The sequence below is a fragment of the Pteropus vampyrus genome, unplaced genomic scaffold (assembly GCF_000151845.1).
Source record: "Pteropus vampyrus isolate Shadow unplaced genomic scaffold, Pvam_2.0 Scaffold146, whole genome shotgun sequence".
Taxonomy (NCBI): Eukaryota; Metazoa; Chordata; class Mammalia; order Chiroptera; family Pteropodidae; genus Pteropus; species Pteropus vampyrus.
In genome coordinates, this window is record NW_011888927.1 from 2,883,738 (window position 1) to 2,897,499 (window position 13,762).

At 36.0% G+C, this 13,762-nt stretch overlaps 1 protein-coding gene across 4 annotated transcripts in view; it reads left to right on the forward strand.

Annotated features, from left to right (window-relative positions):
- The window catches only part of SATB2 (SATB homeobox 2), a 182,233-nt gene that overhangs the window by 74,895 nt on the left and 93,576 nt on the right, over positions 1–13,762 (forward strand). For all 4 annotated transcript variants that reach the window (XM_011369214.2, XM_023535984.1, XM_023535983.1 and 1 more), the window contains one exon: positions 9,919–10,021. In XM_011369214.2, coding sequence (XP_011367516.1) covers positions 9,919–10,021 — 103 coding nt within the window. The remainder of the gene's footprint in view (positions 1–9,918; positions 10,022–13,762) is intronic.

Consider the following 13,762-nt stretch of genomic DNA (forward strand, 5'->3'; position numbering starts at 1 on the left):
GATATCGGTGCCTCCATTTTATAGATCAAGAAATCCAGGGAGAAGCACTTTACCAGCCTACGCTTACTCTGCTGGATAAGTAACAGGCTGAGACCTTAATCCAGATCGCCCGACAAAAGCTCAGGCTCCAAATCATTGCATTACTTGGTCAGTGGAATGAGTTGGCCATGTAAAACCATCTTTATTTATTCATATTGATTTATTGAGCCTTTTTCCTGTCCAGCAGAGAGAGAGAGAGAGAGAGAGAGATGATCTTTGTGTCATTCACATTTGTAGAGATTTTGCAGTAAATTCATCAGGTGAAAACGTATTGGGAGAAAAGGTGATACTCCATATTTCATGAACTGATTTTAAACTAAAATAAGCCACAAAAATAAGAGATTGAGAAGATCAAAGGAAGAAACAGCAGAAGAAAAGGCTGCCTTTTCAATCTGTGTTCATGGGCAAGGGCCCCACTTCTTTAAATGACAAAATAATATTTTGATGGCTATGGGCGGTGGCTTATAAGACTGCCATGAAATGAACTGAAGTTGACATTATTTAAAGCCGTGAATGGAAATCCATTTCCTGGTATGAGTTGCTACACTTAATTTAAGACAATGGGCCAAGGACATGTCTGTGAAGTTTAAGAGAAGGTGACAAGAACCATAGAAACTTGATGTGCCCTGAGCTGTGTTTTAGGACGATAGAATCTTGGGGAGAAGTAGAAAGCCTAGTGGTTAAGAGCATGCCTTCCAGAATCAAATAGATTTGGATTCATGTCCTGGCTTACAAGCTTTTATGACCTCACCTTTATGAGCCTATTTCTTTGTAAGTAAAACCAGGAGAGTAATCATTCTAATGAGGAATAACTGAGAAAAATCACATAAGTTTTTGGCCTGGTACCTGGCATGCAATGATGCTCCATAAACGGTATCAGCTGTTATTATTGAGACATGGTGTTGTTGGCATGAACATTTTTTAAATGTGTGTCTCGGAGAGTGTTTTGGAATTTAGATCCTCTGAGACAAAGTATGCTATTAATATTTTTGCTCCCCCCCAAATCAAGAAGACATGCACCTGAGTAGTAGAAAGCTAGTATTTCTTGACTGTCGGTTATGTGCCTGCTCTTGTGCTTACCCCTTTCACACAGGCCATTTCAATACCTACCTATAGGTGTATATGTAGGAGCTAAGGCTTGTTGCTAGAATTTTGATTTATTCCAATGTGCTTGCTTATGAAGCTGTAAAAATAAATATTTTGAATCATTCTGATCATATACAGGGATTGGATAAAGAACAATTTAAGAAAAAACTTTCAATCATTTATCCCGAATTTCATAATTAGTCACAATTAATTTTCTCTTGGATTCACATGGAAGTCAAAACGGGCTTGCCCTGGAAGTGGATAAGCTCCTAACTCAATATCACCAAATCAGAATTTTATCCAGGGCTTTTAATAAAGCCCCTGGGATCTGGTACAAACTGATCTACCTTGATTATCAGGTTTGATTATAACTATAAAATGTGACTAGAGAGACAGCATGAGTGGAAAGAACCCACATCAGGAGCTGAGAGCCCTGAGCTCTAGCCTCAGTTCTCTTATATCACGTGTGTGATCCTGGGCCAGCCCCTCTATTCTCAGAGCCTTATCGAACTCATCTGTAAACTGGGCGTGATGGTTTCTAGTTGTTTCACATAATTTGCAGGGTTGTCTCGAGATTCAGATGAGATCATCTTTGTCCCAACCATAAAAAACCTTCCCCCGCCACCATCCATTTTCTTTTCTTATTGCTTGCCCACCTACTTGCCCAACCTAAAAAATTTCTCCTCCATCACTTTTATGTTTAATCCTATGGATTCCACTGCCTCCACATCTAAAATCTTCTTGTTTATGCCATTGCCTTGTTTAGACTTTCATCACCTCTCATCTGAAATATTTTAAGTTGTTCTGCGTCATAACTTTTCTCCTGCCACCTGCTTCTTCAGCACTGATATCATGCCATTTCTTTGTCTGTAATCCTCCAGGGACTTCCGCTCCCAAGCTGTGGGAAGTACAGACTCCATAGCATAGCCTTTAAGAACAATCAAGGCGACACTGTCCAGCCTAATTTTCTACCAGAGCACCCACTCCATGCTCCAAACACATGCAATTAATTGTTTAGAGCACTTGCCATTGTTCAGGCTTCACCAAAATATTCCTGAGATGGAAGAAACCTAACTGGTACCCTTAGACCTTTAGTATTACAAGTTTAACAAAGTAGCTCCTTGTATTATTTTAAAAATTCATGCAAAGTTTATATTCTACTCTATATTACCTGTGGTTTTGGTGTTTTTAAAGATGCCATAAAATTTGCTTTACATGGCGAATTATTAACCTTCTCCTGTCCTCATGAGACTGGCCCTCCAGAGAGATGTACTGTGTTAGTCTCTAGCTTTGATAGCCCTTGCAGACAATGCTGGTGACCCAGAAGTCCTGTAGTTCAATGTTTGCTTTTTCATATTGACTTCTCTAGTATGCTCTGCTCTCTTCTAATTGATGGAATCACCTTTCAAATTCCAGCTGGAAAGTCACTGCTGGTGAAGTACCCTGACCTCTCGGTTGAAGTAGTTGCTTGTTTGGCTCTTAGTAGCCTTTTGTACACACCTCTGTCACAGCACTTATCACAGCCTGTTGTCAGTGTTATCTGTCAGTTTCCATCACACAGTGGATTGCCCACAATAGCAGAAGCCAGCTCTTGTTTATCTTTATGTTCTCAGCATTCAGCACAATGTGTATCTTTCATGTAGTTGTTGCTCTGATGCAGGAGTTCTAAACCTTGGCCCTATTAGCCTTCTGGGCTGCATAATACTTTGCATTGGGGAGATGTCCTGTGTGTTGTAGGATGTCTAGCAGCATCCCTAGCTTCTTCCCACTAGATGCCAGTAGCATGCCACCATCTCCCCTCCCCCCATTTGTAACAACCAAAATGTCTCCAGACATTGCCAAATGCACTATGAGGGGAGCAAAATCACTCTTGGTTGAAAACGATTGCTCTAATGTGTTTAATGAATTAAATATAAAAATATTTTAGAAAGTGCTGGAAAATATAAAGTTTTATTATTTTTACAGTGTTCCTGGCAGCTCTAAAATGTTTAGAACTAGAGACAGTGAATACAATAATTCGATAGTTGATGCCCAGCATACTTTTAGTCAAAGAGGGGCTCAGTTCTATTGTTTAGATTAAGGGAGATTTGATTTAGGCCTCTGGTATGCTTTGTGATTATGGAACATCTCATTGGGGTAGTCCTCCCTGCCAGCATGGGCATGTGATGTGGACGCCAGCATTAATCCTACAGTTATTATCCTTAAACGTTCCAGATTATTCACTTAAATTACATAGCTAGATTGCATCTCAGTGTGGAGATTTCAGATTGTATTGTTGGTGGTTACAACAGAACAAGTGCATACCTTTTCTGAAGTTCAACCCACATATTGTGAAAAAGAATGCATTTTTTGTTCTAAGAAGGCGAAACAGCAATTCAACAGTGTACTCCACCAGCATTACTGGCGTCCCCATGAGGAGTCGGGCATTTTACAATGGGCTGGGGATACAGTGGTGAAAATGAGACAGCGACAAAGCTTTCAGTCTAGGAAGAAGAAAGTGAAGCATCCAATACTACTTATTTTGAAAGAGAAAGATAGGTTGTTGGGCTATTAGACTCAGCTCATAAGTAAAAGATGTCTGTTTTTTGAAATAATTCATTCTTATTATCCCTGAGCCAAACCATATTAGATATTTCTCACTCAAATTTGGCAGTTGCGTAAAGGAATGACTCAGTGGCTAGCATATACTTTCTTGACCATCCTAGTGGCCTACAATTCAAAAAAGCAGCCTTGAAAAAAGAAGAAAAGAGTGGAAAAGTCCATAAAAGGGCAACAATTGTAGCCTGAGGCATATATATTTAAAGAAAGGGAAGTCATGATTTAGCTATTCTCTGTCTGGCCAGATGCTTGGAAAGTGTAGGTTGTGTTTGTGTGTCTGTGTATTTATTTTTGATTTCACCTTTTAAAATGTGTTTAAATGCTGACAGCCTCTTCCTTTTCCTCTGATGTCCCCCTGAGTCACTACTTCCAGCCTCTTCCTTCAGCCACATAATCAGCCCCAAGCTGCCTAATTTATCATACCTTAGGCACAAGTCTCACTTATTAAATGGTCTCCCCTCACTGTTCCAATTTGAAAACATGAACACATCTTTTTGTGGCTTATTTATTCTTACTTGAGGATGAGTTAAAAGGCAAAACCTCAGATCCTTGGGGTTTTGATCCGTTAAAATAAGTAGAGCTAACAGTACTTGCCTTGTTGACTTCATAGGTTATTATGATGATCAAATGGAATGACTAAAGAGACAAGTCTTGTTAACTGAAAATTGTACTGAAGGAACAAATACTTTGAAAATGCATGCACTTTCCGCTGTCCCTCTGCCCGCCCTGTCCCAACACATTCTCTCTGATTCTAGATATGTTTTAAAAAATATTTTTTTGGTAAAATATACATAACATGAAGTTTATCTTTTAAATTATTTTAAGTTTACAATTGTCATTAATTACATTCATAATGTTGTGCAACCTATCACTCCTACCTGTTTCTAAAACTTTTCATCATCCCAAACAGAAAGTCTGTAACCAATAAGAAATAATTCCCCATTCCCCTCTACTCCCCAGTCTCTTGTAACCTATATTCTATTTTTTGTCTCTATGAATTTACATATTCTAGATACCTCATAAAAGTATAACCAAAGAATATTTGTCCTTTTGTGTTGGCTTATTTCACTCAGTATGTAGATGTTTTTAAAGCTCTGTTCCATGCCCCGACTTGAGGTTTTACTGCCAAATGTTTGAGGAACAAAATGACTGACTAAAGTTATTGAACTGAAAATGTTACTAGATATCCAGTATGATGGCGAAAGTCTTTTTTAGAAATGGACTGTAGGATAATTATTTCTGTCATCCTAAGCAAGCTTTGTTCATTTGGGGATCATTCAAGGACTAACTTAAATGTACAATATGCCAAAATATTTGGACAGTGAAATCAAGCCACCAACTGGGTCAGTAGGAAAATAAATTGATCAAATGCTCATCTACAGACAATTGGCTGATCAACTGCTGGACCAATATTATGTTAACCAGTTGCCAACTGTTCATTTCATTTAATCTTAAATTTGTGAATGTAGTGAGGATGCTTCCTGTCTCATACAAACCAGTTGCCAACTGTCCTTTTAAGTTATTTCCATGGAAGGTTGTTTTAGTTTGAGGCTCAACCTTATGAATTCATGTAGAAAGAGGCTCACAAGTGACAGCTTAGAAAGAATTCCTAACTGGGTAATTGTGATGACCACATGAAGTTATTACACAGAGGTGAGAGAGTTGATATTCATTGACCCCACATCTTGTGCTAGCACTTTTCCACAAATAATCTCTCTGAAATCTATATCCCTCTGAGACAGGTCTCAATGTCCGAACTTCACAGATAAGGATGCCACCATCGGATAAGCAAACCATTCAGCAGCTACTTAGGAGGAAAGCTCTTAAATGTAGTCTTTTCATATTTTAAAGTCCAGAAGAAGTATTTCTTTCAACTAGAATGGTAAAAGTTTTCAGATCTGATAGTATAGCTCAGAAATAGGGATAGAAAGGGATAGTAGAAGGCAGCCAAATTATATTAAATTAATTTTTCATGACAAAGCAATTCTTCCAAATCTGTTTTTTTCCTTTACTATAGTTAGTCAAAGTATTATTATAATCTCATGTTTAATATGTTATTTAGCATATCACAAGTAGATTGAAAAGACTGGAAATGAGCAAAGAATGCGTATATTATTCATTGCCTGCATCACGCTCTGTCTTTCATGTTAACGTGCAAAGGGAGGTCATGGGATGCCAGCTTCTCTCCCAACTTTGACACTCCTCTTGCTCAGACAGGGCATTCTCACCGACAGTCATGTAACCGTTTACTTTGGCTTTAAAACTTTTTTTTTTAATAGTGAGTATATATGTATGTGCAGCTTTACTACTCTTAGTATAATGTTACTGTTTAATCAAATAAATCTCATTAAGCCAAGGGGAATGTGGCAAAAGCTATCCAATTATTTTATCTTTCGGGGGGAGGAAAAGGAGATACTCAGATCTCTGTCTTTTCTAAGTGTACTGTACAAAACATCTTAATCTGGGTTTATTGTTTTGCTTTTTCCTTTAAGTTTTAAATTACCTTTAGATTCTGTAGTTTTCTCTGATTCTATACTCCTTAATTAACTCGTATGAGAGGCCTGAGGTCACACCGTTGTTTATTTTTTGTTGGTTTGTTTCTTTGTCTAAAGAATTGATTGCAGTATCTCCTGTTGTATATGTTGTAGCATATTTTATTTTAAAAACTTTTCAAATACTGTGACAGAGTGACTGCAAATGAGGAAACTTAGATTTTTATTTCCCCATCTACAATTTTCACACTTAAAATTTTATGATCAATTACGAAGGAGTCTGAAATGTCCAAAACATTTCTGTAGTTGGGAAAACACGTCGGACCTTCCTATTTACTTTAATACATAACATTTTTTCATAAAATAGCTTTGTTTACATTCCTGTTCGTGGGGCGTTTGTGGCTGTGGCTGAGCATCTGAAGGAGGCTGCCTCGACTGCCCATTGTATGTGCACCCTCCCCTTTATTTCTCATAGCTCGTCACCATGCAAAGAGGAGTAGGCTTAGTAAATGCAAAGTCACTTTAATATTACCCTTAGTAAAGCATAGTCCCTTCGTTTAAGCGTTAAAAATAACAATACACATATCTCCTGGATTATTTGTATTAACACTGCTTTATATTGACATAGATACTCAGGCATTGTTGCATTCTGGATTAAAAAAGCGGACTCAGATCTTGTTTATTTATCAAAAAGATGTGGGAATCCTAAAAGTCCATTTGTATAGTTGGTCTAGAGTGATTGGAAAACATAAAAGAGCAACATAAACTACAAAATTATATACATATTTTAAAAAACAATAAATAGAAATTAGATCTTTTTGGCAGGATAGTAGATGGAAGAGATTTTAATCATTACTCATGCCAGTTTTCAACAACTGTATCTCATCAGATCTAAGATGCTCTGGATTGTAAAGTGCATCCCAATTTCAGTGACATTAAAGTATTTTTTTAAAATGTGGCTGTAGAACAGATGAAATGTGGCAAATATAGATTCTCTGTGCCCCAAGACCTTGGAGAACATTATTCCTTGGAGAGTAAAGGTCAGCATGAGCTGGGTCTGTGTTAGCCCCTTTCAATTTTGTTTATAATGAATTAAGTTTTGATTTTTAAAAAATAAATTGACATTAACATTAAGATGACCTTGTTGTACATGTTAAGAATATTTTAGTGAGGTCTAGTGATACCGACTTAGGCTATGAAAATATAACAGTCTAATTTAGGGTTAGAGAATGTTCATGTTTGAAATTGAAATGATAAAACATAATGTGACCTTTCATCTAAAATATCCCCCAAATGTACCTCTTCTGCTTTCAAAGCTCTCTCAGGTTGAATTACAAAAATTTGTATCAGTAAAACCATTTCGAGTGTCAAGTACGGCAAAGACATGCAGAGAATTCATATGTATAAAAAGTGCCATGAAGAGATCATTCTGGTGGCTAAAGAATCTCATTATCTAGGAAACTATGTTTATTTGCTACCCAGTTCCTTTGCTCAGTTCATAGCTTAAACCTATTTATTTTTTGTTCTGTTATTAGTCAAGATAGAAACTCATTTATTATAATCTGGGGAGAAGAACAAATCTGATTGAATCTCTGGGTAGCTAGCTCCTTTTTATGTGAGTGTGAATGCGACTCTAGTATAGGACCTGGTGATGGAGCTAGTAGAAGCCCAGGTACTCATTTCCTTGCCATATAGAATGGCCTTTGCAGTGTCAATGAAGATGCATCTGAAGCAAAGACAAATCTGGAGACCAGAGAGTGAAGGAAATGCGGATTATCTGGGGCCAGAGTAATATGGGTTTGTGGCCTGGTCTTATGGGCCAGGAAGGGTTGAAAGAAAGCTCCAGGCAGTGCTTGAGATACATTCCATTTTTGTCTGCTTTCTAAACTACTTTGCAATAGAAGGTTTAGCTCTGCATCCTACCAGAGCTATAAATCCCATTCCTTTTCAGAAGATAACATTCATACAAACAACATAGATGACAAGTACATTTGCAATTATTCACATACACCAGCGTGGCTGATACATCTATTATTACTAGACTGCTTTCATGTTAAATTTTTCATTACTATGACATTTCAGTTTGGCATTTTAAAATTTCATCTCTGTCCCTTTTCATCTGTTAAATTTCAGTGACTCAGATATCCCACATCAGAACTGTGTTAGACATGAGGGAGGGGGAAAAAATGAAACAGACATAGTCACTGCCCTCAAGGGTCTCACAGACTAGGATAGAGAGAAAAACTCAGCCCTGAGCCTGAGAGGGAACTGGCCTAGCTAGCCAAGAGACTTCCTTATTTCTTTGTTAATAATATACAAAGTAGAACCCTGCCTCAGGAAAATGAGGATTCCATTGATCCTCAGGCAGCAGGCCAGTCTCTGTAAGTTCTGTGATACACTCAGGTGATACTGGCTCTTTGTGTTCCCTGGGGCTGTGTTCAGATCCTCAGATTAAAAGAGTTCTTATTATCTCCCCTTGGAGAACAGAATTTAGAGATCAGTAATTGGGGGAGGATAGCCATCTGCTATGTAGGAAGGGCCAAAGAGGTTTCTGTGAATCCAATTAGGACCCCTATCCCCACTAGTACTGCACACTGATTAAAAAAGAGGAAGACTATGGGCTTACAGAGGGAACTATTTCAAATGGAAGTCTATGCAAGACTGTTTGCTGGCATTTGAACCTCCTGGTAAATAACTTGCCATTATCTTGATTTATTTTGAGAAAGATGAGATTTTAAGGCAGAATATAAAACCTTATGTAGGTCATTTGGATCTCTTAAATTGTTTATGTCCATTTGTTTTTAGACAGAATTTGCAAAAATACAGTCTCTAAAACATACACATGTACTGTCATAGTCATTCAGGTATAAGTTAACATCTGTCACAAATGTTGGTCCAAACATGCCATATTGACTGAAAACATATTTCTGTAGAAAATTTAATTCAAAGTATGTGATTTTAATTTTAATTTTTCAGTGGTAAATCAGGTTATGCTCCCCTTCTCTTTCCTTTTCACTAAAATTACAAACGAATTAGCTAAGGGGTTGAGCTGAGGAGGGAGAAGAGAATGAAAAGCAAGAAGGAATCAAATACTTAAGCACTGAGAAAGTTTTAGCTTTGATTCATTTTTGATTGAAACACAGTACAAGTGTTATGTTTAGTTTCCCCTGCTCTAAAATAGCACTGTTAATTTTTTCATTTGGTGAATTTTCACACAAGTGCTAATCACACGTTTCTATAAATTATATTAATTTAACTTATTTCCCTAAATGTTGTTCTGCAGTGTGTAGCACGGATGTTCTCTGATTCTTGGCTCTCTAAGCTCGCTGCAGTTGGTAGCAGAACAGAAACATCTGAAAGGCATTATTTGGATGACGGATGCTGGATCATCTGATCTCACCTTTTGCTCTGGTTCCTAAATCACAACTATTCTTTCCCTCTGCATCTAATCTGTATGTCATGTCCTCTCCATCTTTGACATTGTCCCCAGGTTGGTTTTTTGGAGAAAGCACTGTCATCATACAAGTATAAGTTAAAGGGATAGTAAATTTAGGTAACCATGTTTGAGGTTTAATAGTTGTTTGCAGGAGGGTGAGTCCTTTAAAAGACAAAGGAGAATTGGTGTGGGCCATAATGTGCCCTTTCTTGTTTCTAAAAAAGGAGTACTCATATTTATGAAAAATAACTTTTTTTTTCTTTATAGAGTATGATTTCATCCATTGTAAATAGCACATATTATGCCAACGTGTCAGCAACCAAGTGCCAGGAGTTTGGGAGATGGTATAAGAAGTACAAGAAGATTAAAGGTAAACTTTTTATTTTTAAAGCCAATTTTCAGTTTGTTAGGCCAATGAGTTGTTGGTTTTTTGGAGTTTATGCCAGTGTTAGATACAATTTTTAAATAAAATTTTATAAAATTTTTAAATAAAGGTAAGATTCTTATATTTTTATTAAGAGATCAAAATTGGCTCCCTTAAAACTAAGATGGTATTAGAACTAAAAGTAAAATTCTTAGCCTAATATATGAAGTTTATAGTTTTCACAAGAGATAATTGTGAAGGCCAAGATCTTTAAAAATATTTCAAAATGGTTAATTTCAGATATGTATGTCTATTTAAAAAGCTCAATTGATAAATCATTTCCACTAACATATTTAATGGAAATTTAAAGGCAGTCATTCTAGGTTGAATCAGCACTTACAGTTTAGGTACCAGTGAACCAATTAGAAAGACTGTTGTGGTATCAGGAAATCTTTGGTTAGTAATGGAGTTTTGATGTTGTGTTTATTTGGAGATAATTGTAGAGCAGTAGTTTAAATGAAGGGATTCTGCAGTCAGGCAGATTTGTTTTTAAATCTTTATCTTCCATTTGCTAGCCGTGTGAGCTTGAACAAATTATTTAACTTCACCAAGACTCAATCTCCACATCTGAAACTTGAGATAATAAAAGTATCTTAGTCAATGGCTAGTTGTGAGGATCAAATAAGTTAATACTGGCACAAAACAATCTCATAATAAATATAATATCTATCATACTATAACAATAATTAATAGTAGTAGTTGTGTTAGTATTAATGTATTATATATGGAATTATGTTTGGTCCTGAATATACAGTTCTCTTATACAATAAATGTCATGCTATTTAGACTATCCAGTCCTTTAAATATATCAGCGATATTTTGCCTTTGCAAATATGTCGATGTTGGAAAAATTCTGTTGTTCTCATTCCAATTCATATGCTATTCAATTCAAATGCTACCAGCCTCTGAAGAGATTTGGGGAATTTTTGGTAACATAATAGGTTCATGTTTGAGGGCTTTCCAGTCCATATTTTGCGTGATTATGACATCATCCATCACGCTTTATTATAGGCTGTCATAGCCTTGCTGACAACTGACTGTTCCCACTTGAGGGCCAAATGACATTTATGGTGGGCAGGTAAAAGTAAAGGGTGAATTTATTTGTTTTACTACCTGCAAGCTTCCTCTGGGGAGACAGCTTGTTGGTTGTTAAGTATTTGAGAGCTTGTTTACAAGGTTACCTTTTGCGGAAATGAGCTTTATATGCATTGGTGGCACATTCCTGATTACAAAAGAATGAGAACATTTTATGCTAAATATACAATGTATATGGAAAGTCAAGATGCTGAACTACCCAGGAGAAATTAAATTCACTAAAAATTGAATTAAGATCTATTTCTTTTCAACATATTCTAAAATTCGTGGGACCCTTGAAATTCTGTTTTAGGTACTTACTTTAGAATATTATTAATATTAATTCTTGTACAGGATAAGATGAATAACTCCACATTATAAGACATGATTGTGTGGTTAAGAAGGATTTCTTTTCTGTAAGTGTTATCTCCAAGTTTTTCTTTTAAAATAAGATTGTTAAAGTGCTTGAACACATCTTTGGCTAAAAATCAAATGAATCATGCAGCTTCAAGGTCATTTGTTAAATCTCATTCACTTGCTGTTATAAGAGAAAGGAAGAAGTGTCCTCCTTTGATAGGCTGGAGTATAATTCCAGATTCAGAAAGACTGGAAACCCTTCACTCTAGTGTTTTCAGAATTGCCACTACAGAATGTGTGTGTGTGTGTGTGTGTGTGTGTGTGTGTGTGTGTGTGTGTGTGTCTGTTCACACACACGTTAACACTTATGTCTTCTACATTTCTCCTTTCTTTCTTAGAATTCAATTCTTCAAGCTTTGTTTCTTTCAAGATAGTAAATGCACAGTTAAATCTTTAAGTGCCATAAAAGCAGACTAAGACCTTGATTTCAATCAGGAGGTCAAGGATCCACACCTGAAGAGGCTGCCAGACATTGTGTACACATGCTATTCAAAGAGATGGAGCTAGTCATTGCTGTTGAAAAGTGTGTGTGTGCATGTGTGTGTGTCAGTAGGAGGAGAAAAGGGAAGGTTAAGGTATGTGTGAAGTAAACACAAGCTGCTGTAAAACAGTTCAAGTGGTGTTGATTCATCAACCAAGGGAGTGGGAGGAAAAACAAAGAATCCATGACAGGTATAATGGTGTAGAGAAAATAAACACCCAGAGAAGAGTGTTTTATTAACTTTCGACCCTCAGAGAAAAGGAAGTGTTGGACCTATACAGGCACATTTCATTTGATAGTAGCTTTATGCTATGAATAAACGTCGCTGTGGGAGTTCCTATCTAGTAGAATCCATTTCTCATGAGAAAGTAATGATTTTTGTTTATAAAATTTCAGTTTGTGTCCCTCTATTTTCAAAAAAAAAAAAAAAAGGAAATTAGTAGTAGCAAAACCAGAATTTTACCCTAGGTCCTTTTCTGAGAGCGCAGAGAGTTCCATGTCTCTCTCTCTCTGGTTTTCCTCCTCCAACCCCATCCACCTCATATTCAGCCCAAAGTTACTATTTATGTGTACCATGGGCTATATTCAGTATAGAAGAAAATCTCAAGCTAACTTACTGATGTCCTCAACTAAATACAGGCTATATTGTTAAATATGTTTCCTATTATCTGTTAATGTCTGTTTTAATAAAACAGTGGGAACTAAATGGTTGCTTCTTAATCAAAACCATGATTTCCTAAACATAAGCTATGTGATTCTGTTACAAATTGCCACATATAGATCTCTTAGGTCAAAACTTTTTTTCTTCTTATAGAAATAAATAAACAGTAAAATAATTATATACTCTGAAAGATCAAAGTAAATGTGACTAAAACCTGACAAAAATAAAAGTCTACTGGAAGGATTAAAAAAGAGATCGCATTGCAAATTCTATAGTTAATGCTTAAATAAATATGAGAAAAATGAAAAATCAATAATTCGATATCATTAAAAACAGATGTAAAAACTATATACAAATGGAATTGTCTAAATTGTGAAGTAAACATTTTAATGTGCATTTTTTAAATTTGTTGTTATTATAGCTAAACTATTTACACTTTTATTCTTTAAAAAGTCGTAAGTTGTTTTGGCTTAGAATGTTAACTTTACTTTCCCCAGTGATCACAGCAAAGCACATTCTGTTTACCTTTTTTCTTTCCTTTCAAAGACAATCATGGTTGACACAGACATATTCAAGTTAACATTAGAGTTGATTCAGTGTAGATGGCAAGATGAAGTTAAGGTCTAGAGCCATGAACCTGTATCCCAGAAGTTTTTGGTATTGAAGAAAATGAAGTGAGTGGATGGGGTGGTAGGTTGGTTTAGACAGCACTTTTTTATTGCTGTTCCTCTCATACTATGATTGCTCTGGCCTAGATTTTACAATGTAGAACTTGTAAGCTCTAAAATATAAGAAAAAAAGAAAGTACTTTTTTGTAAAAAAAAAAAAAAACAGTGTTAACAGTTGTTTAATATGTAGGAGTTTTAGTGTTGGACACAAGTAAAATCCACCGTGACTTAAAAACATTCATACTCTTACAGAATTATTTTCAAGAATTTTTGGGATTGTGTGCTGTTTATCCCATAATTTTCTTTCATCAATTCTATGCATTTCAATAAAACACTTATTTTTAAACCTAATTCTTTCTTTGTATTAACTCTATTTAGACATAAAC